The 23,879-nt window shown below is 37.7% G+C and overlaps 4 protein-coding genes across 7 annotated transcripts; 2 read left to right on the top strand and 2 right to left on the bottom strand.

The window, feature by feature from the left end:
- Positions 1 to 448: 448 nt before the first annotated feature.
- On the top strand, positions 449 to 5,197 carry LOC105117140 (uncharacterized). The gene is made up of 8 exons (XM_011014702.1): positions 449 to 1,152; positions 1,375 to 1,545; positions 1,653 to 1,751; positions 1,938 to 2,045; positions 2,529 to 2,660; positions 3,267 to 3,404; positions 3,861 to 4,094; positions 4,539 to 5,197. The coding sequence occupies exons 1-8, from the start codon at positions 673 to 675 to the stop codon at positions 4,935 to 4,937; spliced, it is 1,761 nt and encodes a 586-aa protein (XP_011013004.1). The 5' UTR covers positions 449 to 672; the 3' UTR covers positions 4,938 to 5,197.
- Positions 5,198 to 6,228: 1,031 nt separating this feature from the next.
- Positions 6,229 to 10,732, top strand: LOC105117139 (ethylene-responsive transcription factor WRI1-like). Its single transcript, XM_011014701.1, has 7 exons — positions 6,229 to 6,702; positions 6,802 to 6,884; positions 7,052 to 7,060; positions 7,174 to 7,262; positions 7,648 to 7,772; positions 7,889 to 7,965; positions 9,971 to 10,732. The coding sequence occupies exons 1-7, from the start codon at positions 6,503 to 6,505 to the stop codon at positions 10,645 to 10,647; spliced, it is 1,260 nt and encodes a 419-aa protein (XP_011013003.1). The 5' UTR covers positions 6,229 to 6,502; the 3' UTR covers positions 10,648 to 10,732.
- A 2,578-nt stretch (positions 10,733 to 13,310) lies between these two features.
- LOC105117138 (calcium and calcium/calmodulin-dependent serine/threonine-protein kinase-like) lies at positions 13,311 to 16,024 on the bottom strand. Its single transcript, XM_011014700.1, has 7 exons — positions 14,998 to 16,024; positions 14,820 to 14,874; positions 14,606 to 14,716; positions 14,285 to 14,517; positions 13,914 to 14,121; positions 13,771 to 13,830; positions 13,311 to 13,683 (listed from the first exon to the last, which is right to left on the bottom strand). Exons 1-7 carry the CDS (start codon positions 15,717 to 15,719, stop codon positions 13,507 to 13,509), a joined length of 1,566 nt encoding a protein of 521 aa, XP_011013002.1. The 5' UTR covers positions 15,720 to 16,024; the 3' UTR covers positions 13,311 to 13,506.
- Positions 16,025 to 18,843: 2,819 nt separating this feature from the next.
- On the bottom strand, positions 18,844 to 23,096 carry LOC105117137 (ETHYLENE INSENSITIVE 3-like 1 protein). Of its 4 annotated transcripts, XM_011014699.1 has the most exons (4): positions 22,872 to 23,096; positions 21,896 to 21,996; positions 21,340 to 21,400; positions 18,844 to 21,241 (listed from the first exon to the last, which is right to left on the bottom strand). In XM_011014699.1, exon 4 carries the CDS (start codon positions 21,216 to 21,218, stop codon positions 19,242 to 19,244), a length of 1,977 nt encoding a protein of 658 aa, XP_011013001.1. In that variant the 5' UTR covers positions 21,219 to 21,241; positions 21,340 to 21,400; positions 21,896 to 21,996; positions 22,872 to 23,096; the 3' UTR covers positions 18,844 to 19,241. The 4 variants fall into 4 exon arrangements, with proteins under 4 accessions (XP_011013001.1, XP_011012999.1, XP_011013000.1 ...); XM_011014697.1 differs by having other exon boundaries at positions 18,844 to 21,400; XM_011014698.1 differs by lacking the exon at positions 21,896 to 21,996.
- Between the last annotated feature and the right edge of the window lie 783 nt (positions 23,097 to 23,879).

The raw sequence follows: 23,879 nt of genomic DNA, 5'->3' as shown, positions 1-23,879 counted from the left end.
ATTTAAAAATTATTAAAATTATATTTTAATTAATATAATCATCAACTCAAATATGTTTATTTAGAATTGTGGCTTAAAATATTTTTTATTTAAAAAATTAAAATAATATTTTTTATTTTTTAAAAAATTATTTTTTAGATGAATAATTAAAATAATTTAAAATTATAAAAAAATTAATTTTCAATTAAAAAATTAATTTTCTGAAATTTCGTTCCCAAAAATTCCTTGCAAAAGAGTATATTTTTCATATTCATTGAAAAAAAAAAAATTCCGGAAAAAAGCTATGGCAAAATTTGTTTTAACACAAACACAGCAATTTAGAGCGATACCGGGTAAAACAAGATAAAAGGTCTGTTTATTTTTATATTTTTTAAAAAAATTATTTTTTAAATTATTTTAATATATAAATTTTAAAAAATAAAAAAAGATATTTAAAAAAACAAACTCACTTTCTGCAAATATACCACAAAACCTTTTTGTCTTAACACAGACGTCCCCATATCCCCATCATTATCAACGAACATACCTTAAAAACACACACGCAGAGAGCACTATCCTCTTCACTTGATTCAATCTTATCTTACATTGGAAAGTGAAGAACTTTGTTGCCCATTTCACTTTTTAATTCTATTTTTTTTTAACTCACAGCAATTGTTAAAGAATCAAGAAAGAATGGCAATGGCAGCCTTCAAATCCACATCAAGAAGGGCACAAACAACAAGTGCAGCAACATCAGATAAAGAAACTTCAGCAAAGCAGCACGCATTACCAAGAAAAACAGTATCCTCTAGAAGATCAAGGAGTGTGAGTGCAGTCTCAAGATCCCATCTTGTTGATACTTGTTCAACAACAAGAACAGCAACAGGGTCCACAGATTTCTTGAATAAAAGAGACAACCCGCTTTACTGGAGCAATGTTTCTCCACCTGGTAAAGAAGCCAGTGAAGTTGTGGCTGACAAGGAAGAGTCTAAGAGTGCACCCACAAAGCCGAATGCTGTTGGTGATAGTAGGAGAGGGAGATCCGTGTCCAGAAAGGCTGATGCTGGAAGAAACGTTTCTGGGATTGGTAGGAGTGTGTCTGGGGATCCTGTTTCTAGATGGAGGTCTGTGTCACGGCCTCCTGGCTCTGGAGGCCATTTCGTGAATTCCGAGGTCTGGCTTTTGTTTTTCTGGAAAGCTTTTTTCTTTTCATTTTCAATTCATGAAAAGCAAAGAAATGTTAGTTATTTACTCTGAAAGACTGGTTTCTTACTGATTCAATTCTGGAATTCAGTAGGATTTTGAAATTATTTGTTGTGAAAAGTTGGTTTTTATTGATTGAATTCGAGAGTAGCGAAGCATGTTTTGTTTATTGTTGGCTGTTGTTCTTGACAGAGTGATGCTGAACAAGAAGGGAGTTCGTTGATGAAATATATAAATGGGAGTGGTGGTTTGAGTGATGTGTCAAATGCTAGGAGAAATAGTGATTTATCGAGGAGTTATGATAGTAAATTTGAGAAGATGAGAGGTTCGCCCATGCAATCAGATGGATCTGCTGCAGATTTGGTATTGTCTCACGAAATGCTTTTATGTTTTTGGCATTGATAAATGCGACTTGAATTAAGTTGTTTAGTTAAATGATATTTCCTGTTTTGTTTGTTTTTTCTTTCTAGCCTTCTTTGCCTTTTAGGAGCTGGGAAGATGGAGGTTTGGGAAGCTCATTTTCAGAAGCTGAAGGGAGAACTATCAAAGCAGTCTGTGAACAAATGCAGGTGAGATCTGAATGGTGTCATGTTTAATTGGTTTGGACATGAGTGATTTGGAGTGATTTACGTGTTAGTGTTCTAAATGGTTAATGCATGAGATTGTATGCACACTTTTTATGTGAATGGTTCTGAAACATCAATGGATAAGATGCATGTTCCTGATGTACTTTTGGTTATGACCTCATGTTGCAGTCATTCCAAGGGGATAATTTGGGAGATGACACCTCTTGTCGAATATATGAAACTGTTCGGTCTGAAGTTAGACGTGCCATTGCTGACATCCAAAATGACTTAGAAAGTGTAAGTTCCCGTGGTTCATGGGTGATGAATGTTTAGTTCTTAAGTGATTTCAGTTGTGCTGCTGCTTTCATGCAGGATTTCCTTCAAAAAAAAAAAATTCTTTGATGTCTATTATAATGCTTTACTAGTTATGAATGTTTGACTTAAGTTTTGCCAACAAGTGTTGGCATGCACTTATTTCAAGAGTCCTTAGTTCCTGACCTGCTAACCTGGAACATGACATATTGGCTTGACTCTTTGATGCAAGGATGTTAAATTTCAGGAGCATCTGCTGGATTTTATTGTTCCATTGTTTTTGTTATCTGGGAAAATGTGTTATAGGCTGTGTTCACTCTACCATGTCTTCTTTTTCTGTGCCTACATGGCTATAGTCACCTGCTCTAATTGCCGTTTGCACATTTGATTGCAGTCTTCATATTTTATTGCTTGCTTCCATGTTATATGCTTGTTCATGATTCACTCTGAACTTTGTTTTGAGTTCAGACTATCCGAAGGAGTAACACTACTGCTATTGCAATGGCCAATGTGACTGATATTCCTCCTGATCTAGTCAACCCAAGTGCAGTTGAATTAGTTTTGGACATCAGAAGAGAATATGCCAATAAGCTTGAGCAGGTAAGTTTTACTCCCTTTCAGCTGAGATTGTGATTGAAAAGTCAGATTAACCATAGGCTCGCTTTCAACTGAGATTGTGATTGAAAAGTTAGATTAATCATAGGAAATCATTATAAAGTTGCTAACCTCTGACATTTGCTCGATTTGAGCTGGTGTGTGTGAGATTCTTGTTTCAAATTAAGTTAGGGGAAACTTTACATGCATAGTTGATGCTTGTGTTTACAATGTGCTTTGTACCCACTGTACTACTGAGTGGAGTAAGGTTTTCTTCGAAGAAAATCTATGATTGTTTTGACCTGATCAAATTTATGTAGAGATGAGTTTAAAAATGGTCGGTGCATGTTTTCTACTTATCCTGCCACTTGATGAACACTTAAAAGCTCAAGAGAGGAGGGATGGGATTGGGGTAGGTTCTAGATTCAAATGTTAGAAATGACAATGACAGGAGGGGGTGGGGGTTGCTCTTGTTTCCTTGTTTTGATAAATAGGCACCAAGATCCATAATTTCTGTGATGTCATGTTTGTGGTGCTTTATGCTTATTCGTTTCTCTTCTATAATTTAGTTGGATCAGACACCAGCAAATCAGATCTCTTTTTAACTTGCAGTCCCATGAACGGGCAAGGAAGCTTCGAGCAGACCTGGCTGTCGAGGAGCACCGTGGTTCAGAGCTTAGTAGAATATTGAAGGAAGTGCTTCCACATCCCAAGACGTCAAATGTGCAGAAACCCCGTGCTGCAAGAAAGGTACATCTTTTTTGTATTTTCGCGAGTGTGGCTTTCATGCAAGTATATTTACACTAGATGCATTAAAAAACACATCTAGCATTGATGTAGAACAGAAGGAGAAAACAGTTGAATATGTTTAGTTAGGGACAATATCCCACACATCCAGTCAATATCCTTCTGAATCCAAGTTTACATGTTCCGCATATGGTTGATATTCTAAAATATGGAACTTGATTATCCATGCTTTCAAGTAAAGAGACTAATTGTAATTTCTATCTTATCTGGTTATGACCTGTCTTGCTCTCCCCCCGTCCCCCTGAAAATCGTTGGCTTAGAGAGATGGTTTTGATAATGATATAGGCCATGTTTTTTCATTTCATTCACATTAAGGTTCAGCCTCCACATGCTTAGTGGTTGGGAAGTTTCAATGTCATTGTTTTAACTGTTTTTTTGTTTGTGCTGCTCCGATGACAGTCCAGCATTGAAAGAAGGAAGGTGTCAAAACGATTAACAGATGAAGCCATGGCTTATTTTGATGAATGTGTGTCGCTGTCAACATTTGATAGCTCTGACTTCTCATCGCCAGAGGATCCACCAATAAACTTTGTTGGTGTTGCTTCCCCTGTTGGTGATTGTGCATCCTTTTCCCAAGCAAGTTCTAACGCTGCAGCAAACTGCTATCCCAACAGTTTCACTACCAATAAACAGGTTTTTTGCCTCTCAACATTCATATCTGTTATTTTTATTCTGAATAATGTAGTTGGCTGAATGGTGATTTATTTTCAAAAGATAGTGATGCCATCTCATTTTAAACTTAATTCCTTTGCTTCGTGGAGGTGTTTGTTCTTCATGTCCTGTTCTTTGCTTTGTCTGTTTTATTTTTCCTTCTAGAAAAAAAAAAAAAAACCTGTGTGACAACGAAAGTGATAAAGGAGTGTATAAGCACCCACATACATCATGCACGGTTATGTTAGAGGAACAAGAGTAGAATCATCCTGCCTTGCCTTTGCTTTCTGGTTTTTGTTTCCTTCTAGAAAGGAAGGTTCAAGACAGTGAGGTTGAATATAAGCGTCCAGACACTGCATGCAATGTTATGTTGGAGAAACGAAAGTAGAGTCTTAGCCTAGTAATAAATTATGTTAATGCTTTCAGGAATTGGTTAGTGCACATAGCCACAGTGCATCAGTGTTGTCAGCCACTGGAAGCAGCAAGGAGCCTACTCTGGATGAAGTCATTCTAAATCGCTCAGAAACACCATACGGTCAGAGGTTTCAGTTTTCTTTTGCGTGCAAGCGAAATGATTCCATCGAAGTTCAGCAGGATATTAGGAAGTATGTCAAAAGCTTTGAGAAAGACATGGAAAAAACTGGCGTCAGTTCAAAGATTTTAAGATCAAATCACTTCGATCTGGATGAATATAATTCGCAGGCCTCGAGGCAAAACTTTTTATTTGACACAGCGTTCCTTAATAACAGAATTCAGCCGGGTAGCATGCTACTATGTGATGGAGGCATGGGAGTTTCATTTTCTCCTTTTGCTGCCGTAATCTAAATGATGTGTTTAGATTCTTACAAATTCATTCTGACCATCTGGAATGTGGACAACTTTTGTAAGCCATGGGGTTATAGTCTTTCAGACATGTGATATACGTAGAAGGGCTGAGAGCCTGAGACCTCTAACTAGGGCCCCTAAACAAGCGTGTTTTATGAAAAAGGGTTCCTTCAAGCACGTTCTGTAGTTGCCTGTAAGCTCATATTGTGATTTTAAGCATGGGTGTTCATAAAAAAAAAAATGCCCCCAAGTGCAGCATGTAATATTTGCATCACTCAACCTCATCCATCAAAAATAATATTACAGATAAAAGTAAATAAATAAATTTAATAAATAAATATTATGAGTATTTATTACTATTCGGGATTTTTTAAACTTGATTAACTAGATTTAACTTTTTTTTTATATACCATTTGTTTTGTCTTCGACTTTAAAATTGTTTTTTTATTAGATTTATTTAATATAATAAAACAGGAGCTTGTTTATTGGAGAAGGGGATAACTAATATTTAATAAAATTATTTCTATATATGATAGTTTTAGAGTTAATTTGTGTTTTTTTTTTAATAAGAATAAAGAGATATGTAATATATGTTCCAATGATTTTCAATTCTTCCATCTCAAAACAAACTGAACGTTATGAATAAGAAAAGAGTGATGAAATTGCTAATTTTATAACAGATTCCATTTTTGTTTTCCAGGTTGCTGTGTTGTTTCCATTAACAATAAAAAAGGAAAAACAACGATATAGGAACTGGCAATGATTTCTACTTATGCCTGCCTGCCATTGAGCGTGGACCATCCGATCTTTGTTACCTTGTCATGGTTCGTGTCCCAGTGGTTCTGTAGTAACAAGAACAAAGACCAAGGGCATGAATTTAACTTTGACACCTCTGCGGATATGTCCTCACTCACACGTCCCTTGTTAAGGAGCGAAAGCTCACCAAAGTAACTGACACACAAAGCCAACCCATCAGCAGCAACAAAAACCAGTAAAAATCAAAATAAAAATGCAAATCACTGACATATCTCTTTCTTTTTAGCCCCTGCAGTCATTTTTATATTGAACAAGGAGATGGTTAGTTGTGGGAGAGAAGAAGAGATTCTCTCAAAAACAAACTTACTGTAGAGGCAGCAAATCCTTATTGGTAGCATGGCTGCACGTATTAGCCAAGTGTTAGGCCTCAGATTTAACTCAAGGTTAACTAACCCAGCTCAAAAATCCTTAACCCCGTGTTGGGTTATAAAGTTAACCCCCAAGAAACATGCTCTAGTCAAGTGGCCTCCTCTCCACTCCTCCCCTGTCTTGGTTCTGTGTGTTATTTTATTACCTCTCACCCCCGCTTCTTCCCTTTCCACTGTCTCTCCTTGTTTTGGTAAACCACTTTTGGTTGCCAAAATACACTCCTTCCAATTCCCAAAGTCACAAAATCTAAACTGGAGTAGGAAAACAAGGGAGACCTCACGGGTTAATTAATATAGCAGAGACCCATCTTTTTTCCTCTGACAACTCTTGCTTGCATTCCATCATATTTTGTGCTCTCACGTTGCCAAAAGAAGAAGTAAATGAAGAGGTCTTCCTCCTGCTCCTCCTCCTCCTCCTCCTCCTCCTCATCTTCTTGTATTGCCTCTGAAAGCATTCAGAAACCAAAGCCCAAACGCATTAGAAAGAATCAAAAGAGCAATCAAGGCAAATCCCAGAATGCTGCTGCTAATAACAGTCATAACTCTGGCAAAAGAAGTTCCATTTATAGAGGAGTCACCAGGTACCAAAACCTTGCTCAAGTGTGATTTTTTTTTTTTCCTTCCTGTGGGGTCTTCAAAATTTGCATGTGTGACATGCTTTGTTGATTGATCAAGAACAGACATAGATGGACAGGAAGGTTTGAAGCTCATCTTTGGGATAAGAGTTCATGGAACAGCATTCAAAACAAGAAGGGAAAACAAGGTGAATTTTGCTTAATTAATTAAAGATTAACGAAAACCAAGGAGATCTATAATCTTTTTTTATATTTTTTAATTATATATTTTTAATCCATCTTCTTACGTGTTCTGACCATGTTTTAATCTTTAAAATCATCCCTGTCACTGCAACTTTCACATTCTGCTGCTTAGTTTATTTGGGTAAGCACTCCACCTTAATGATCTCAATCTATTTTTTATATACATAATAATAAGAATCCCTTTTCATTTCCTTAAAACAAAGATCATGGGTCCTGATTGTGTGTAACACGTAGGTGCCTATGATAATGAGGAGGCAGCCGCACACACCTATGATCTAGCTGCCCTAAAGTACTGGGGGTCAGAGACAACCTTGAATTTTCCGGTAACCTCACATTGTTTCTTTGACTTCTTTTTAAGCTTTGACCATTATCAACATCCATGTACTTTCTTTTGGTGTTTTCTTTGAAATCCTAAGTTACATTTTAAATTATTACATGGATCCGGCGCAAGCATGTGGGCCATAACTTTCAAAATGAGTGTTTCGGATTTTGGTAGCTATGCGGTTATGATTTGAAATGAAAAGATTAATTTTTTTATAAATTATAGTTTTTTCTTAATTAAGTTGTAGTTTTTACATATACATATATATATATATATATATAATTTACGTTTAATCAATAAAACTAAACGGGATTAAAGGTGTGATTAGAGCAAAACACGATTTCAAAGCCTATTTTGAATATTAATTGGTGATGATGATGATGCAGATAGAAACATACACAAAAGAGATCGAAGAGATGCAAAAGGTGACTAAAGAAGAGTACTTAGCATCTCTTAGACGGCAAAGCAGTGGATTCTCCAGAGGAGTCTCCAAATACCGTGGGGTGGCCAGGTAAATGCCGCTTTTCTCTTGCACTTTATTTCACCAATCGACTGATTACAATTTAAGTACTTTATTTTTGGCATTGGTTATAATCGATGTGACTGGCTTGGCTTGGAATTTGACAGGCATCATCATAATGGCCGATGGGAAGCTAGAATTGGACGAGTTTATGGGAATAAGTATCTCTACCTTGGAACTTACAGTACGCTCCTCTCCCTCATTTTACTGTGACCATGGAAACTATACCTTCTTAGCATGAGATAGTAACGATTTGCTGTTTTTCCTGGATTTGGAGAATGCATGAATGAATGTATACTTTAGGAAGAATACAACTTGGCTTTTGACTTTGCTTTTTTCTCCAAAGTCCTCCCAGATTGGAAAATTTGGTTTGAGATTTGATGACAAAAATTATTATTATTATTATTATTATTTATCTCGACTCGAATTGACAAGCTCTACCGATCTTGAAGAAACTTTTAGAAAGGCGGATTTCTTTTGGATGAGTCGAATAGTGGAGTCCCATTTTGGATTTGCATTAGAAGCAGGATAGGACGGGCAACTTTTATGCTGGCTGGATGCCAAATTCAAAGCTGTCAGTGTGGGTCCACTCAAGCTAACGTGGCACAAACCCTTTTCTCATGCTGTCAAAATGGCAGGTTCTGTGATAAAAATGTTTGTGGGGGACTAAATTGGAAACAAGCTTTAAGGTTTGATATCTATGAACTGTTTTTCAGTTTACAATAGTAGCACCTGCAAATGCACCAGGGCCCAGGATTAGATTACCGTTTTAGATGCTAAAAAGGATTAGATTTTTAGATCACCATGCCACGCCGATTACTAAATTAGTATAAGACGTGACGCCCACAATTCAATTTCCATCAGTAGGTCAGGTGACACGCCCTTACCATGACTAAAATGGGCGTGTCAGTTTTGTCAAAAACCCTAGATCTTTAATCTTTTTGCTTGCAAAAGCCTGGGGCATTCCATCGCTAGTGCAGGGACCAATGCTAGGGTTCATCAAGAAAATTGTGGGGTGCATCCTTAGGCTTGAACATCTACTACAGGGTAAGGCTTATATGCCCACAAATTAGGCATTAACTAGCCACCTTAGTGGCCCTTGTTAATGGTGTCGGCCTCTGGTGACCCCCATGGCAGGCCTAGATTGCTTATTAACGAGGAGAGATGGCAGTCGAAGGCGGATTGATGGTGGTGGCCTTAAAGTCAGAACATTTTCATTTTGTCTCTTTGCATTAGAAGAGAATACATGGCCACATGGGTGGGGTAGCTTTCACACCATTTTTGGTGCAAGAGTTGGGGTAAACTATTTCCTGCCTTTATAGATTCAGCGACTTTCCACTTTGGTCCTTGTAGTTTAAGATCACTCAGTTTTGATCTTGTAGTTTCCAAGGATTTCCAATGCGATCCCTGGAAGTTAAATAGCCAGCACAAGCTAAACTGCTAAAGTCACTCTGGGCCCTCCTTTGTGAATTCTTTTATCGGGATCTGAGAATTTTTGTGGGATGTTATTGACATGCATGGGAGTTTGGAAGATAAAGAAGGGGGAGATGGGCATTTTGTTAGGTTTAGTTAGATACATGATGGCTATATGCCTAGGTTTGAACTCTTTCAAAACTGCAAGATTAAAATTGGGAAATTCAAACTACAAGGGCTGAAATGGAATGTTCACAAATCTATAAGGGCTATAAAAACTTTTCCCTTGGTACTAACCACAAAAGCTTCACCAAAAAGAGGATCGATCACCTAGAAGAACCCCATCAAAAAATTTTCAAAAAGAGAGAAAGGCTAGGTGGCGTGGAGCTTTACAAACTTGGAAATGGACAATCTTTTTGGTTGAAAAACTTTGAAGTACGGCTGATTCTTGATGCTGTACTTGTCTAATTAAGTAGCAAGGTCTCATTCAACAACTAGCTAGGGCACGATCAAGGGAACTAACTCGGTTAGCTTTGTTGCTTGGTATATTTTTTTTAATACTCCAAAAGTGAGATTTGAATGCAGTTATTAAAATACTATGCAGTAAGCATGTGAATTCCCAATCTAGCTTTATTATTTAAAGCAACCAACCTCGATTTATTCTGTATCATAAAGCTACTTTTCTACTCGCATATCCTTAATTTATCGATTGCTTGATTAATTAATTCACTAATCAGATTTTGTTTGTCTACTTTTTGTTTGTTAATTCCGTAAAGATACACAAGAAGAGGCAGCGGCAGCGTATGATATGGCGGCGATACAGTATAGAGGAGCAAATGCGGTGACCAATTTTGATGTTAGCAATTACATAGAACGGTTGAGGAAGAAAGGCATCCCTATAGACCGAATCCTCCAAGAACAACAACTTCTTAACAACTCGATTGATTCCAGCGTGGAAGTGGAAGTGGAAGTTGAACAACCAACACCACCACCACAACAACAAGAGGAACAAGAACAAAAGATAGTCTCGTCGTCTTCGCAACTTCAATGTTCACAGCTAAATTCAAGCTTGGCTGGCACGCCTCCTATGGTAATTATGGACACTATTGAAGAGCACGAGCTAGCATGGAGCTTTTGTATGGATTCAGGATTGAGCCTCACAATGCCCGATCTTCCTCTCGAAAAATCCTGCGAGTTACCGGACTTGTTCGATCATACAGGGTTTGAAGACAACATTGACTTGATATTTGATGCATGTTGCTATGGAAATGAGGCCAATCCGGCTGGCTACATATTAGAAGATAATAGCACAGGAGGAGTTGAAGAGGTTGGTGTTACAAGGAGCATTGACGAGGAAAGTGAAAGTGGGAAGGACAGGTTGTTGTCTGATTCTGTCTCAAATTCTCCAACTAGTTCAACAACCACCTCTGTTTCTTGTAACTATTCTGTTTGAGTGTTTCTTGGACTTCCAGGCCTGGGGATTGTTAAGGTTTGTTTAGATTTTGCTTTGTTGGGTTCTGTTGCGGGTGGATGGGGAGGCGGGGAAAAAAAGAGGATCAAAATATCCTTAGTTTTTCATTTTTCATGTTTGTTTTCTCTTAATTACTTTAAAAGAAAATGAGTTAAAAAGTTTCAATAATTTTTTTCCATTTTCGATTTTCTGAGCTGATTTTTCTCCTTATAAACTTAGGGAGGAATATGGCTGGTCTCTCTGTTTAAGTATAGTTACTCACTAAAAATACTCTGAAGAACATTCTAAAATTTCCCTGTAATTTCTTGCTATTTTTCTAATACACTACAATCTTGAAAAGAAATTCCCTGACATGTAATTTTCTATATCAATTAGAATTCAATAAAATCTTCACCTTCTAGTAAATTACTTCAACAATTTCACGAGCATGTATGCATCTTGATTTAGCCTAGTGAAAAGGGCAAGATGAGATTAAAAACAAAGATCTTTATTCTTAGATCCTCACCATCTAAATGACTTGAATTTATCAAATAAGATAAACAAAAATTCTTCTTATGGAAAAAAATGATGCGCCCATGGGCCTGGATCGGGCTCTAAGCAAACCACCCAAAATCCATACTTGTAGTTGTTGGGGTTGGAAATTTGTAAGTAGTTAAGAAGGAAAGGATGAGAATGATCGAGTGGCTTCAAGGCTCAAGCTATGCACAATGCTCGCCAACAATGGGCACCAGTTTATTTTCGTAGCACTTTCTTTGCTGCCCTTTCTTCAAATCATGGTGTCAGCTCCTTCTTTGACGGGCATGTGAATCAACAGACCGCAATACCTTTGTTCTTTAAACAGTATGAACTTGCGCTCGAACATTCTCTGGAAAAGGAAATAGAAGCAGCCTACGATACAATTTGCACCACTCCTGTACTTAAGACGCCATCGCCAATGGAACAACAGGCTGCAAATATTTATACCAAGCAAGTATTCGCAAAGTTTTATGAAGAACTAGTTGAAGCTTTTGTATATACAGCAAATAAGATTGAGCGAGATGGGATGGCCACCAAGTACAGGGTTGCAAAATATGAGCATGATGACAGGGCATACAAAGTGACGTTGAGAACATCTGACATGCAAGCAAGTTACTATGTCTGTAAGCAAGAGTTATATAATCTGTTAGAATTCCTTTGGGTGAGCTGAGCCCGAATTGAGTCACAATTCAATTTCAGTTCATACTGTTCAGGTCCTGCCCACCTCACCGCTCGCACTTGCCAGGAAATGCTGGCTCACCCCTGAAGTGCAGGAACTTGTGTGTTTTTGTGCTTTTTAAAAGTGTATTTGTTTTTTAAAAAATATTAAATTGATTTTTTTAATTATTTTTTTATGGTTTTGATGTACTAATAATTTTTTTTATTCAAAATAATGTTATGCTGTAATTGATCACGTGGTGATTAAGGGAGAAAAAAACCCATCTAATCAATAATTTGTTTATAAATTCTCTTTTTCTGAAAAAAAAACTCTTAATTTTAATTATTCATTACAAAACTTGTATGTGTGTGTGTGTGTGTTTGTGTTTACCAAGCATTCCTTAGATTCATTAAGCTTCATGGATTGATTGTTATCCTTGATGAAGTCATGATACCAGTTTCACTACCACTGATCAATCCTTGGTTCCCGCACAAATTCATAAGGTCTGTCAATGCTTTAGTCACATTGAAGAGAAGGGTAATCGATCAAAAAGCTTTTCTTTGCCATTCATCAGAGTTGATTGGCAAATAAGAAATCCTGTTGTCGTCCTGATATAATATTGCATGATATTTTACAGCCTTGCGATCCCCTTCTCTTGATTGAACTGTCTCCTTGAATGTAACATGTTGCAGATGCTTTTTTTTCTTTTTTTTCACCCCAGAAGGCGAGCTGAGGCAACTAAATCCAGGTGCATGAGAAGCAACATTGATCTTAGAAGTTATGGGGGCCAATATGGGAGACTAGATGGAGGATTTGGAGGCCACAGAAGCTGAAGAGTTAAGCTGGCTGGATGTAACAATCACCAGCGAGCAAGTGAATCATGATGTACAAAATACCGATGATTCCAACGAGAGTACTGACAACAGAAGCGGCGATCTCACGAAAGGTCTTGATGGGGATGATTATTTGTATTAACCCACTTATTTTGTCATAGGATAGAAAATTGTAGAGTTCATATAATTGCCTTGAATCTATTTTGAACCGAGTTCATGTAGCAAGAATTGCTAAATCAAGGGAAATATCCTGATTACGTTGAATGGAAATATAGAATTTTGGATCTTGCACGATTTCATTTTGTTCTAAGAATTTGTGTAAATTTTACAAAGCTACATAGTGGATGGGCACAAATTCATCTGCAAGTTCAAAACCACCGTAGCTTCCAACTCCGATTATGCCTATTTTCAAAAAAAATTTGGTGAGCCAAATGCAAGATTATAGGAGAAGATTAGCAGGTGAGTTGAGCCTGACCATATGGATACATGATGGAACATTACTAAGATCTCCTGAAAAGCTGTACCTGAATTAACAGCTGCATCTTGTTTTTCTGTTTATGAAGTGAAACCTGTTCAAGCATCAAGCATGGTTATGTTCCCTGATATCTATGCTTCTACTGGTTTAGTATCCATCAGACTGAGAAAGTTCCTAACTTCAGCAAATTAAGAAACAAAATTTCTTTTACCTCATTTAGTCACAATCTCTATTGCCTGAATAGCATTAGCTAAAAGAAAGACTTTGAAAAAAACAAAAAGCATATCTGGAATGATGGTAGTGGGAAAAAAAAAAAAACATAGCTGGAAAGATGGTGGTGAAGGCAGAAAGTGGGAAAATTATTGTTGCCGAAGAGATGAGAGGACCACATCCTGAAGCGAACTGTCCCTTTTCATTGCAGCTTTGAACTCATCAAAGGTGACTTTTCCATCACTGTTGGCATCCATCCTATCAAATATCTCGTCCAATTTCCCCGGTTCTGCTATATCTGCTGGAAGGCAGTCCTCGGGCAAAGCCTGCTCGAAAAACATTCTATATGTCATCTAATCTTGGAAGCAATTTAAACTTTTCAAGTTATAAAAATTGTTAGGGAAGCAGCTTACTCTGAGCATTGATGCTACTTCTTCCTTCGTGATGCACCCGGATCGGTCTGTATCATACATCTGTTGGCCGAAAGGCAGAAAGTGGGAAAATTATTTTCTTGTTGATGTTGCAAGTTGGAGGGAAATCAGGGAACAGAGCATACCTGGAAGCACAGACGGAGAGCATCATCCCCTTGAGAGTTCCTGAGGCTGGAGAAACCACAAAGAATCTCCCTCATGTCAACTGTTCCATCCCGGTTGTTGTCAAATAGATCGAAGATGCGGGGTGCCATAGGGATCAGTAACGACATGTTCATTGCTTTCAGCACCTCCTCGAATTCGGATAGAGTAGCATTATCACCTTTTGCACACCTGCACACATATATTTCCCGTTAGAATATGAAAAATTGATAATAGGGCAATCAAAATGTTAAAGCTTCTTTATGCAATTTATCAGCGGTCAAATGCTGATAAACCTAAAACTCTACGCAAACTGAACTAAAACTTCGGGGCACGAAATAGTTTGAGTACTCACAATTTGGAAAAATGTAGCCTGAGTTTCTCGATTTCATCCTCCTTGAGGTCATGTGATCCTAGTAAAGATTTCAACTTTTTGGTTCTTAAGAAAATTGTGCTACTCCACACACTGGCTATTGCTGCAGCTCGGAATTTGCGACGGGCATTGAAACTCTGCAGCCTTGAGACAATCTCGGGGTCCATTTGTTCCTCTTTTGCAGAATCCCCTATCACCCAAGGATGATTTAAAACCTGTCACCACATGCAGTATGTTTTTTTAGAGGAGGCTTTCGATAATAATAGGAAAAGACCAATAAGTTAAGGCTTTGGGAATCTGTACATCATGAGCACTCGGTCTCCTTTCGGGATCAACTTGCAGGAGATCAGTGATCAGTTGTTTTGCTGATGAAGTAATGTTCTTCCACGTCTTCTCATAGAAAGTGAAATCACCCTGCATAGCAAATCATTTGCCTTTCAGAAACATCGAAGTAGGATAAACTGAACAGTGAAGAAAATGATCTAGCTTTGGTGGAGGCAAGAAAATATCAACATACAGCCAGTATCACTTGTTGTTTCTGCTTGTTGGACTGAGCAATGAAAGGCGGGTACCTGGAATATCGAAGGAAGAAAACAAAAAAAACTGAGAACTTGAACCGAAAATCGGCATCTTGATCGTTGACTTATGGCAACAAATGATAGGGTACAATTTGAGACACGAGAAAATTAACTCACCCTGAGAGCAGGATATACAAGATTACTCCCAAAGACCACATATCAGTTTTAGAGCTAATTCTGCCTTGAGAAAGAGCTTCTGGTGAGACATAATCAATGGAACCAAACAACCCTACTACTGGATCGGTGAACTCTTCCACAGAACTCAATCCAAAGTCCATAATCTTCAGAGTAGAATCATCGTTTTCATTCAAGAAAAGACAGTTCTCTGGCTTCAAGTCTCTATGAACAATATTAGCCCTGTGAAGAGCTCCCAGACCTTCTGCAATCTGCCTAACCACAGCTGCTGCTTCACTCTCAGAGTACCTGTCTCGAGCGACAATTCTGTCAAACAGCTCTCCACCAGAACAAAGCTCCAACACAAGATGCACCCCATTTTGATCCTCATAAACATCATAGAGGTCAATCACATTCGGATGCGGCGATACATTTTCTACTATCTTTCTCATAACCAATATTTCATTTGTAAGTAAAGCATCAGATACTGAAACCTGCCTCCATGTTGGGAATTTGAAAGAAGAAATGCTTCTCTCACCATCACCGCGAGATCTCGGAATTCCTGATGGAGTTGACGGGCCTAATCTTTTCAATGTCTTGATGGCCACCTGCCTCCTATCTCCACTTGTCTTCAGTATACCTCTCCTGACAACTGAGAACCCACCTCTTCCTAGAATGTCTGAAACTTCATATTCATCTGAAAGTTTTCTTGTTTCCTGTCCCATGAAGACAATTTCCCGGAAACTAACTACCAAACACTCAACAGAAATGGAATCTTGAAGACTTGAAACTTTCAGACAAAAAAACAAATAATGGGAAGAACTAGGCAGGTAGTTTTCAATTATAAGGGAGAGAAGAGACAGAAAAGATTGACATCAGCCTGAGAAGACTTTTTGCATTAGTTTATGCATGAAATTCAAGAGAATAAATTATAAGAGATGGGAGCTGAAGAAAAACCGACAAACAGGCGAGGTCAACTAAACCTTAATTATTAGTCTAGTGAGCTTCCTTGTCTATCTTCAAATTTTTTTATTTTTTTTTCAATGGTTAAGATATTCTCCATCAACTTGTATGTAAACCGATATTAAATTTTATCTTTAAAAGATTTTAATAGAAAAATAATAGTATTAAGATTTGAACTCCGAAGATCAAAATACAGAACAAACCTTTTATCTACCCAATTTACCACTTAGATTTTCTCTAAATTATTAGAAGAAATTTTATAACACCTGTATATCATCTTAGATCTATATAATTATATTCTTAATATTTTATTATGGTATTCATTTAAAATATACAAATGATGATATTTAGGTAGGTAGGTACGTAGGTTAGTTAATTTAGATTGATTTAAATCAGTCCAGAACAGCTGAGAAAAATTAAAAAATTAAACTAAATTTTAACCAAGCCTCGTATGAAACAGGTGAAGATAATATAACATTTAAAAAAAAAAAAAAACAAACCTTGCCCAGGCCGGAGATCTTCTAAAGCTTTAACAGGTTCATGACTGCAAAAACTATCAACATGGGCTTGTTAGGATAGATGGTCCAGGTCCTCGAGGCTATAAGGCCTAGAGACATGTCTATGGAATGAAGAAAGATGCTTAAGGCTTAAATAGGATATCATACCTGCCAATTAATTTGATTATCTCCTCTAATCTGGCCTTTTGGTAAGGCTTAAACGTATTTGGGTTGGTGTAACTCTTAACCTAAACATGGGCTGTGTTAAATTCTGTTTCCTATTGGATATTTCTAGGCCTGTCCTTGATGGCTGGAATCTATTCACCCTCTCTTAAAAAAAAAATATTTAAAAAATCACATTCAGATGTTTAAGTTATTTTACAGGTAATTAAATTTACTCTACTCTAGTTAATTATTTTTTCGGATCGTATGAGAGTCTAATCTTAAAAAAGCACAGATTAACTCGAATTAATTATTTATCATTTTGGTTTTAAGAAAAACTTAATTGGGTGTTGATCCGATTAGGTCAACAAAACCATGGATAAACTCCTCAAATGCACAGGTTTTAACTGGTTCAATATTCTTTTCAATTAATCTAAGCTTTGGTCACTAATTTACAAACCAATCCGCCGAATATGAACAGCAACGCTTAATAAAGGAAAGGGAGAAAAGCAGCAGCGGCAGCAGAGCTCAGGACAATAAATATTAGTGCACAACTTTCCTTAAGGTGAGGGCTAATGGTGACAAGGAATCATTAGAATTTGCATTGAATTTGACCAGGTGAATAATACAATGGTCGGATGGTGACAAATTATATGACTTGAAGAATGTTTATTATAATAGTTGTTTGGAGCATCTATAAGTTTGATGTTCTGACATAATTTTCTTTAATATTCCTAAAAATATATTATAAAATCCTCTCTTTTATATGCTATTTCTAGAAAAAGGCAAGAAAATTTACAAAAAAATCTCGATGCAAAAGGTGATTTATATAATATCTTCAAACTTTTAGACGATTTTAATAATTTCATGATACCTCGGAAAGTTATCTTGAGTTGAGAAAAAAAGAGAGAAGAACAATCAGGAAAAGTATAACTGGGGGATCTGAGTCCCTTCTAGATATTGTAGAGTCTGAGTCTCTGCAAGAAGAAAACGCGGGCAAGCATCTTGCGTGCATAAATATATATACAGACATACACCTAACGTAGAGAGAGGAATCAAAGTGGGAAAAATGGGAACAAAAGATGGGGTTGAAAGAGGGGACGCAGGAAGTGGAAATATGCGAACTTCAAAACCTGCCTGCCTAACTTTGAATGATCTTTTTCATGTTCACAGGGAACATTATACAATTGTTCTCTGGATTTGCTTTCCTTTCAAATCAGATTCTTGGTTGTTCCCCCCGTTATTCTCCCCGTGCCTGACCAAAAGCACGGGATTAATTTGATATTTTCCCATAGTTTGGTAACGCAGTGCACTGTGATTTCACCTGCGTTTTGCCTGTAAAAACACCAAGAACTATATTTTTGATGTGGTGCATCGCTCTTCTAAATTATACCTTAATCTCTTAGTGTGAGTTTGATAGCGAGGTGGAATTAGGGGGGCTGGCAGGGGCCTGCAAGGAAAAATTCTTTTTCCAGCCCCCCCTCCTTTAATAAATTATATTTTTAGTTTTAAAAATAGAAAATTCTAAGTTCTAACCCTCCTAAATTCTTTTTCGCACGTCTAATATTCGTCGTACATGAATTTTACTCATTTCACGTCTCCACCAGCACACCCTAGCCTCAAACCCTGGAGGGGGAATGGGATTCGGGGATGAGAGAAAGCTTAGCTCCATGGTAAAGACTTTGAACCCAGCTCAATCATATCCTAGGACTGAATTCGAGTTAAAATCCATGTCAATTTTAAATGATGCCAAGCCAAACCTGTCAGATCATCGCTGCTTAAAACTAAAAAGGAAGGCATGTGTTCAATGTGCAAAAGAATCTTTTCATCAAGATTTTTGACCCTAGACATAAAAGCATCCCAGTGCTTGGAACTCTTGAGATGCGACAAGAAGAGTCCATGATTGATGTAAGATACAGATGCCAGCTTTTGAGTGCTGCTAGACAGCTAGAGGACCACATCTTTCTTGTAACTTCAACTAAATCCAAGAACTGTTCCTGGACTCCACCACTACTTACTTTCTCTATGCCCTCTGTGCGAGGGTGTGTTGTGCACACAGGAAAGGAGGCAATTCTGTTCAAGTGCCTTTTGAAGAACTGGCCGGGTGCATTGAACAAGCTGAGAAAGTGGGGGCATTATAAGGCCCCTTCTAATTCAACTCAACACACAAAAATCAGAAAAAACAAGGAATAAATAGATCAAGCAAGGAATCCAGGGATTTTGCACCAACACAAAAGACAGCATAATGTATGAAAGCACCATATATTGATGTATGTGTACATATACTTAGCTACATAGCGATATGAACTTTTCAACAGCAGTACAGAATATGGGTTTGGTCCTTGCCAGTTCATTATTGGCTCTTCTTCAATACTGCACAGAAAGCAACCTAGAAATCCTAGACTTAGCAAGATAAAGAAGCAGAACAGAAACTCAAAAGTTCACAAATGTCTTGAACATCTACATATAAGAACATATTAAACTACTAAGACTCTCAAGGAAGAAGTTTCTGCACTATGAAGCAGAAACTGTGTTGATGATGGCCTTCTTCCCAGAATGTTAGCTGTATCCCCTTCTAGGATGGTGCAGAACCAGGGAGAGCAGCAAGGTATTTTGCATCTTTCGTTAGACATACCACATGCCAACATCCTGCTTTGGAATCAGATCCATGGAATAATCAACTGGTGGACTGGGGAACGGAGAGCCAAATCTGAAGTCAGTAATATTGTCACTGACATTGGTATCAAATGCAGAATCAAATGCCTTGCAGTGATCAAACTGATTTTCAGTTGATGAGAAAACAGCATTGTTCACTGGCATGCTGGTTGCTTCAGTGATGTTGTTTCCTGCCATAGCCCCTTGGCCATAGAAGCTATCATCCAGCTGAAATTGGAATTTCTGTTGTTGCTGTTGATTTTGACCACCGATAATATTAGCATTCCTAGGATCCAGCTGAAACTGAAATTTCTGTTGCTGCTGTGGATTTTGGTCCCCCATAAAATTCACATTCCTGGGGTTCAGCTGAAATTGAAATTTCTGCTCTTGCAGTTGCTGCTGATTTTGATCTCCAATAACATTGGCACTCCCAGGATTCATGTTCTTGTCTCGCTGAAGATTGGTATCATAGAAAGACATAAGATCAGAAATCGTTTTTTGGCCATCTTCTGAAAGTCTAAGTCCTGAAACATTAAATGAAGGAGTCTGGTTTGGAGCTGCTGCCTTAGTTTGGGGAAATGGGAGAGAAAACACAGCTGGTTTGTCACTGTTAATTTGGAAATTAGACAATCCAAGTCCCTGAGAAGCGTTGGTGCGGTATAGGCAATTCATTTGGTGATTATTTCTTGCAGTGATGTCAAGAAACCCAAGTCCGGAATCGTTGTAGGGGCACTGAGGATGCTCGCACCTGTACACCTTTTGATCAACCAACATGTGTGGCTCGCCAGCTGGCTGCTTCCTTTTCTGAATGAAATCCATGCTTGTTTCAACAAGCTCTCCCTTAATTTGTGGAGCTGCTGGCGGCATCATAAATCTATCTCTTGGTCCAGCTGCTGTTGCCATGTTGAAAAGATTGACATCAAGACGTTTACAATCCTCTACTTCAACATTGGGTTCATCATCCACTCCTTCAACATCATAATCACTGGAATCACTGATGACACACGAACCACTTCCACCAGCAGACACAGGAGGGCAGCTATCTGGATATAATTTTCGGGACAGTGTTTCTTCCTGATTAATTATTGCCAGCCAAGTGGCACTCTCCTTGGCAGTCATCTTATCCTGCAAACATTTAGACTGGCGAACAAGCTTGCGTATCTTGGCAATATCAGGAGAAATGTGCTTAATCACAGCTGTCAGAACACTGACTTTCCAAGCCTTCTTCAGATCATGGGGCTTCTTGTATGGAGGAGGACCCTGATCCTTGGGCAAACCCAGTTGAGGCCACCATTCCTCGTTTGCAGTGGGCCACCATGGCGGGGCAACACCTTTCTCCAGTGGGAAACGCCTCTGGGGTGGATCACAGTGCTGCATCAGGGCTGACAGAAGCGATCCAAGAGTTGTATCCTGAAGTTCCTGCAAGGTGTGAGGTGTGGATGCTGCTGGACCACAATCTTCACTCTTTCCAGGGATTGAATGGTCTGCCTGATACTTGGAGATAGCAGCAGGGCCATTCCGATCAAACCTGACTTTTTCCTTCCACCATCCCCGGAGATTGTCAGATGCTCCACTCACCGGCTTTCCCTTCTCAGGAATGATCCCATACACAAAACCCTGAGCTTTGCAAACCTCCATCATCTTCAGCATATATTTCAGGATACCATCTTGTGCTCGTGACATCTTCTTCCTCCGTGCTTGCTCCTGAGACTGACGATGTTTTGCATGATCAACAACTTCCGTATTCTTACCCTGCTCTTTAAGTCGCCTAAGCAACATCCTGTCTCTCCACATCCTCCTCTCAAGCTCATCCACATCCATCTCTTCATCGCTGTAATCCTCCTCGATTGTTGCCCCTGGTTCGCGTTCTGGAACCGCATCCATTTCTCCAGGAGCCGAGAAAAAGTCCAGATTGTTGCAAAATCCCATTTCTTCAAAGATTCCCATTTCAGCACACACCACAGCCAAATCAGTTTAATGATAGGATAGAAGATTGAGCTCAGTTAAGATATGCTCCACCTCTCTTACAATATCAATCTCCACACACAACTATCGCTTAGAAGTTCACCTATTCTTATTCTTTGAAATTCAGTGCATGTGATGCACAAAAGGCCGCCACAGCTAAGCTCCTGCAACCCAAATAAATGCACTTAAATATTTAGTGAAAGTTTCCCCGAATCTCTTACAGTAGGTCATGTACAATGAATCATTAAACTCTAATTTAATGTAGAACAAAGAGAGCACGGAATACCATAAACGTCATATCTTAGACTAACACCTAATTATCAAACAAACAAAAACAGAGTAACTGCTTTAGAAGCTCAACAAAGTGGATCTCCACCGACATACAAATATAATCACAGGTCCATTAAGGCTCTCTTTAGCTGGACATTTGTAAAACAAACAAAAAAATAAATATGCAAACATAACATAAAGTAAGCTTTATCATTAATAGTATCAAAATCAGTTACGATTTGAAACAAATGAACTTGCTTCTCTCATGTCAGTGAGAAAAATTAATTCCAGGGATATTCAAATAAAAACTGCATAATTGTCTCAACCTGGTGGTAAATCAATATCACCAAGAAGCAGACAACATAAATTCAAATCCTAAACGAAAATACCACGGATCCCAGCCTCCACTCGGACACTTCAACAGGGTGTCCAGGCGGTGGGCTGTGCCTTCACATGACCGGCAATTAGTCTTAATTCCAGCTAAGCATGCCTGTATTACCATAAACAAACTAATAGTACTAAAATGAAATTAGATACAATATCTCAAAACCCCAGTTAACATGTCACAATATCAAGAAAACAATAAGTTTTTGAATAAAATGTTAGCAACCAGCAACTACAGAATAAACAGGAGGGTACCATCTTCACTAATGATCATCGTAACATAGGAGCAAAACTTTTAGAGGGCCAAAACTATAATGCATTTATAAACCTCAGATCTACCTGTAACTGGATGATGTTACATCAGTAACAACTAAGATCAAGGAGAAAATGATTCTCTACCAAAAAAAGGAGAGAGAGAGAGAGAGAGAGAGAGAGTTATTATTTTGTAGCTTATTGAACGAAAAATTCCAGCAAAAACTGCTTGTTATGTAAGCAGAGAAAAAGGTAAGAAAGAAAGAAACTCACTTTTTTTAATAATAACAACACTGTAAGTCTGCAACAAAGTCTGATGTAAGTTCTTTTAAGATAAATTTCAAGCCTTTTATAACACAGACAGGCACAATAAGTCTCCTAGAGCCATCTTTCCTTAAAAACTAAGTAGCGAAAGGACACAACGTACCATGAATTATCAGGGAACCAAAAGGGTTATCATCATGATTCATGAAAAGACACAAAAGAATCACCAGAACTTCCTTTTTGTGCGTGACATAAATGATGATTAATTAATAACAAGATATTGATTAACATCAACAATTAATAAAGCATTTACAAAATCCTAGGACAGTACATTTAATAAGCACAAAAGATCAAGCAACATAACAACACTTAATCATGAAAGACATGGTTTAATACAAATTTTAAGAAATGGGATCCAGTAGATTTATTGATAAATAAAGAAACGATGAAAGATTGAATCTTTACTGAGTTACTGAGTTATGGCTTTGTAAGAGCAGCTGCAACCATTGAAGAAATTAACAAAGTGTCTCCCTTTTTACCTTTCTGGGGTTCAGAAGAAGAAGAAGACGAAGCTCTCCTCTCCTCTCCTCTGCTCTCCTCTTCTGCTTACAGTTTAGACATAGAGAGGGGGGGTGGAGACTTTAAGGTTTGTTTTTTGTGTTAAACTTTTCTACTGATACTGTCCCATGAGAGTAATAGGAGAAAAATATAAAGAGGGAGAGAGAAAGGTGGCAATTTGTCTGAAAGAGGGACAGATATGGAAATAGTGGTTTTTTGGAGGGTATTTTGGGGTGGGTAAATTTATAGACAACCATGGTTAGGATGGGTTTTAACCGTGGTGATGGTTGGAATTTTGGATAATTTGGAGTTTGGAAAGAGTTTGCTATATGGGGAATTTCTTGTGTGAGGTTGTTCACACTCAAAGTATGGTGCTCTATGGCTATGTTGTGAGGTGGACCAATGGGTCCCGTGTAGATCAGAAAAAAAGGGTTTGGTGAGTGATGGGGACAAAAGAAGTTAGGCATTTTTGTTGAAAAAACTTCTTCTTCTTTTTTTTTTTAATCTCTTTTTGTGCTAAAAAATAATTGGGTGTCATTTGGAAATTTTGGAATTTCTAACAATATATTTTAGAATTGCCTTTTTTAGCTTATTAAATTGCATATTTAGATTCAATTCTACCTTTATATATATTTATATAGCACGTATTTATATTTTTTTAATAGTTTATAAAATAAAGTTAGTTTGAAGATATAATTTTTTGTTAAAGAAGGGTCGGGTAATGTATAAAATTTGTAAATAGTATCAAAACCCAAAGTCTTTCTTCTGAGGAAAATATTTCTTTATAAATGGTATAAAATATAGTTTTTGAAAATAATAGAAAATTTTTATTAAAATAAAAATGATGAAAGAACGTTCTGTTTTTTTTTTCCTTTGTGAGAGTCTTCTATTTGTAATTTAAGGGTGAGATTCTCT

The sequence above is a fragment of the Populus euphratica genome, unplaced genomic scaffold (assembly GCF_000495115.2).
Source record: "Populus euphratica unplaced genomic scaffold, PopEup_1.0 scaffold1186.1, whole genome shotgun sequence".
Lineage (NCBI taxonomy): Eukaryota > Viridiplantae > Streptophyta > Magnoliopsida > Malpighiales > Salicaceae > Populus > Populus euphratica.
This window is presented reverse-complemented; position numbering and strand designations above follow the sequence as displayed.

What these genes read in the sequence shown, in the direction of transcription:
- LOC105117140 (XM_011014702.1), top strand. Translation starts at nt 673, where the DNA reads ATGGCAATGGCAGCCTTCAAATCCACATCAAGAAGGGCACAAACAACA. An exon ending in GCCATTTCGTGAATTCCGAG is followed by an intron (nt 1,153 to 1,374) that starts GTCTGGCTTTTG and finishes TGTTCTTGACAG; the next exon opens with AGTGATGCTGAACAAGAAGG. An exon ending in ATGCCAATAAGCTTGAGCAG is followed by an intron (nt 2,661 to 3,266) that starts GTAAGTTTTACT and finishes TTTAACTTGCAG; the next exon opens with TCCCATGAACGGGCAAGGAA.
- LOC105117139 (XM_011014701.1), top strand. Translation starts at nt 6,503, where the DNA reads ATGAAGAGGTCTTCCTCCTGCTCCTCCTCCTCCTCCTCCTCCTCCTCA. An exon ending in ATTTATAGAGGAGTCACCAG is followed by an intron (nt 6,703 to 6,801) that starts GTACCAAAACCT and finishes GATCAAGAACAG; the next exon opens with ACATAGATGGACAGGAAGGT. An exon ending in TCTCTACCTTGGAACTTACA is followed by an intron (nt 7,966 to 9,970) that starts GTACGCTCCTCT and finishes AATTCCGTAAAG; the next exon opens with ATACACAAGAAGAGGCAGCG.
- LOC105117138 (XM_011014700.1), bottom strand. Translation starts at nt 15,719, where the DNA reads ATGGGACAGGAAACAAGAAAACTTTCAGATGAATATGAAGTTTCAGAC. An exon ending in TTGTATATCCTGCTCTCAGG is followed by an intron (nt 14,875 to 14,997) that starts GTGAGTTAATTT and finishes TCGATATTCCAG; the next exon opens with GTACCCGCCTTTCATTGCTC. An exon ending in GGAGACCGAGTGCTCATGAT is followed by an intron (nt 14,518 to 14,605) that starts GTACAGATTCCC and finishes ATGTGGTGACAG; the next exon opens with GTTTTAAATCATCCTTGGGT.
- LOC105117137 (XM_011014697.1), bottom strand. Translation starts at nt 21,218, where the DNA reads ATGGGAATCTTTGAAGAAATGGGATTTTGCAACAATCTGGACTTTTTC.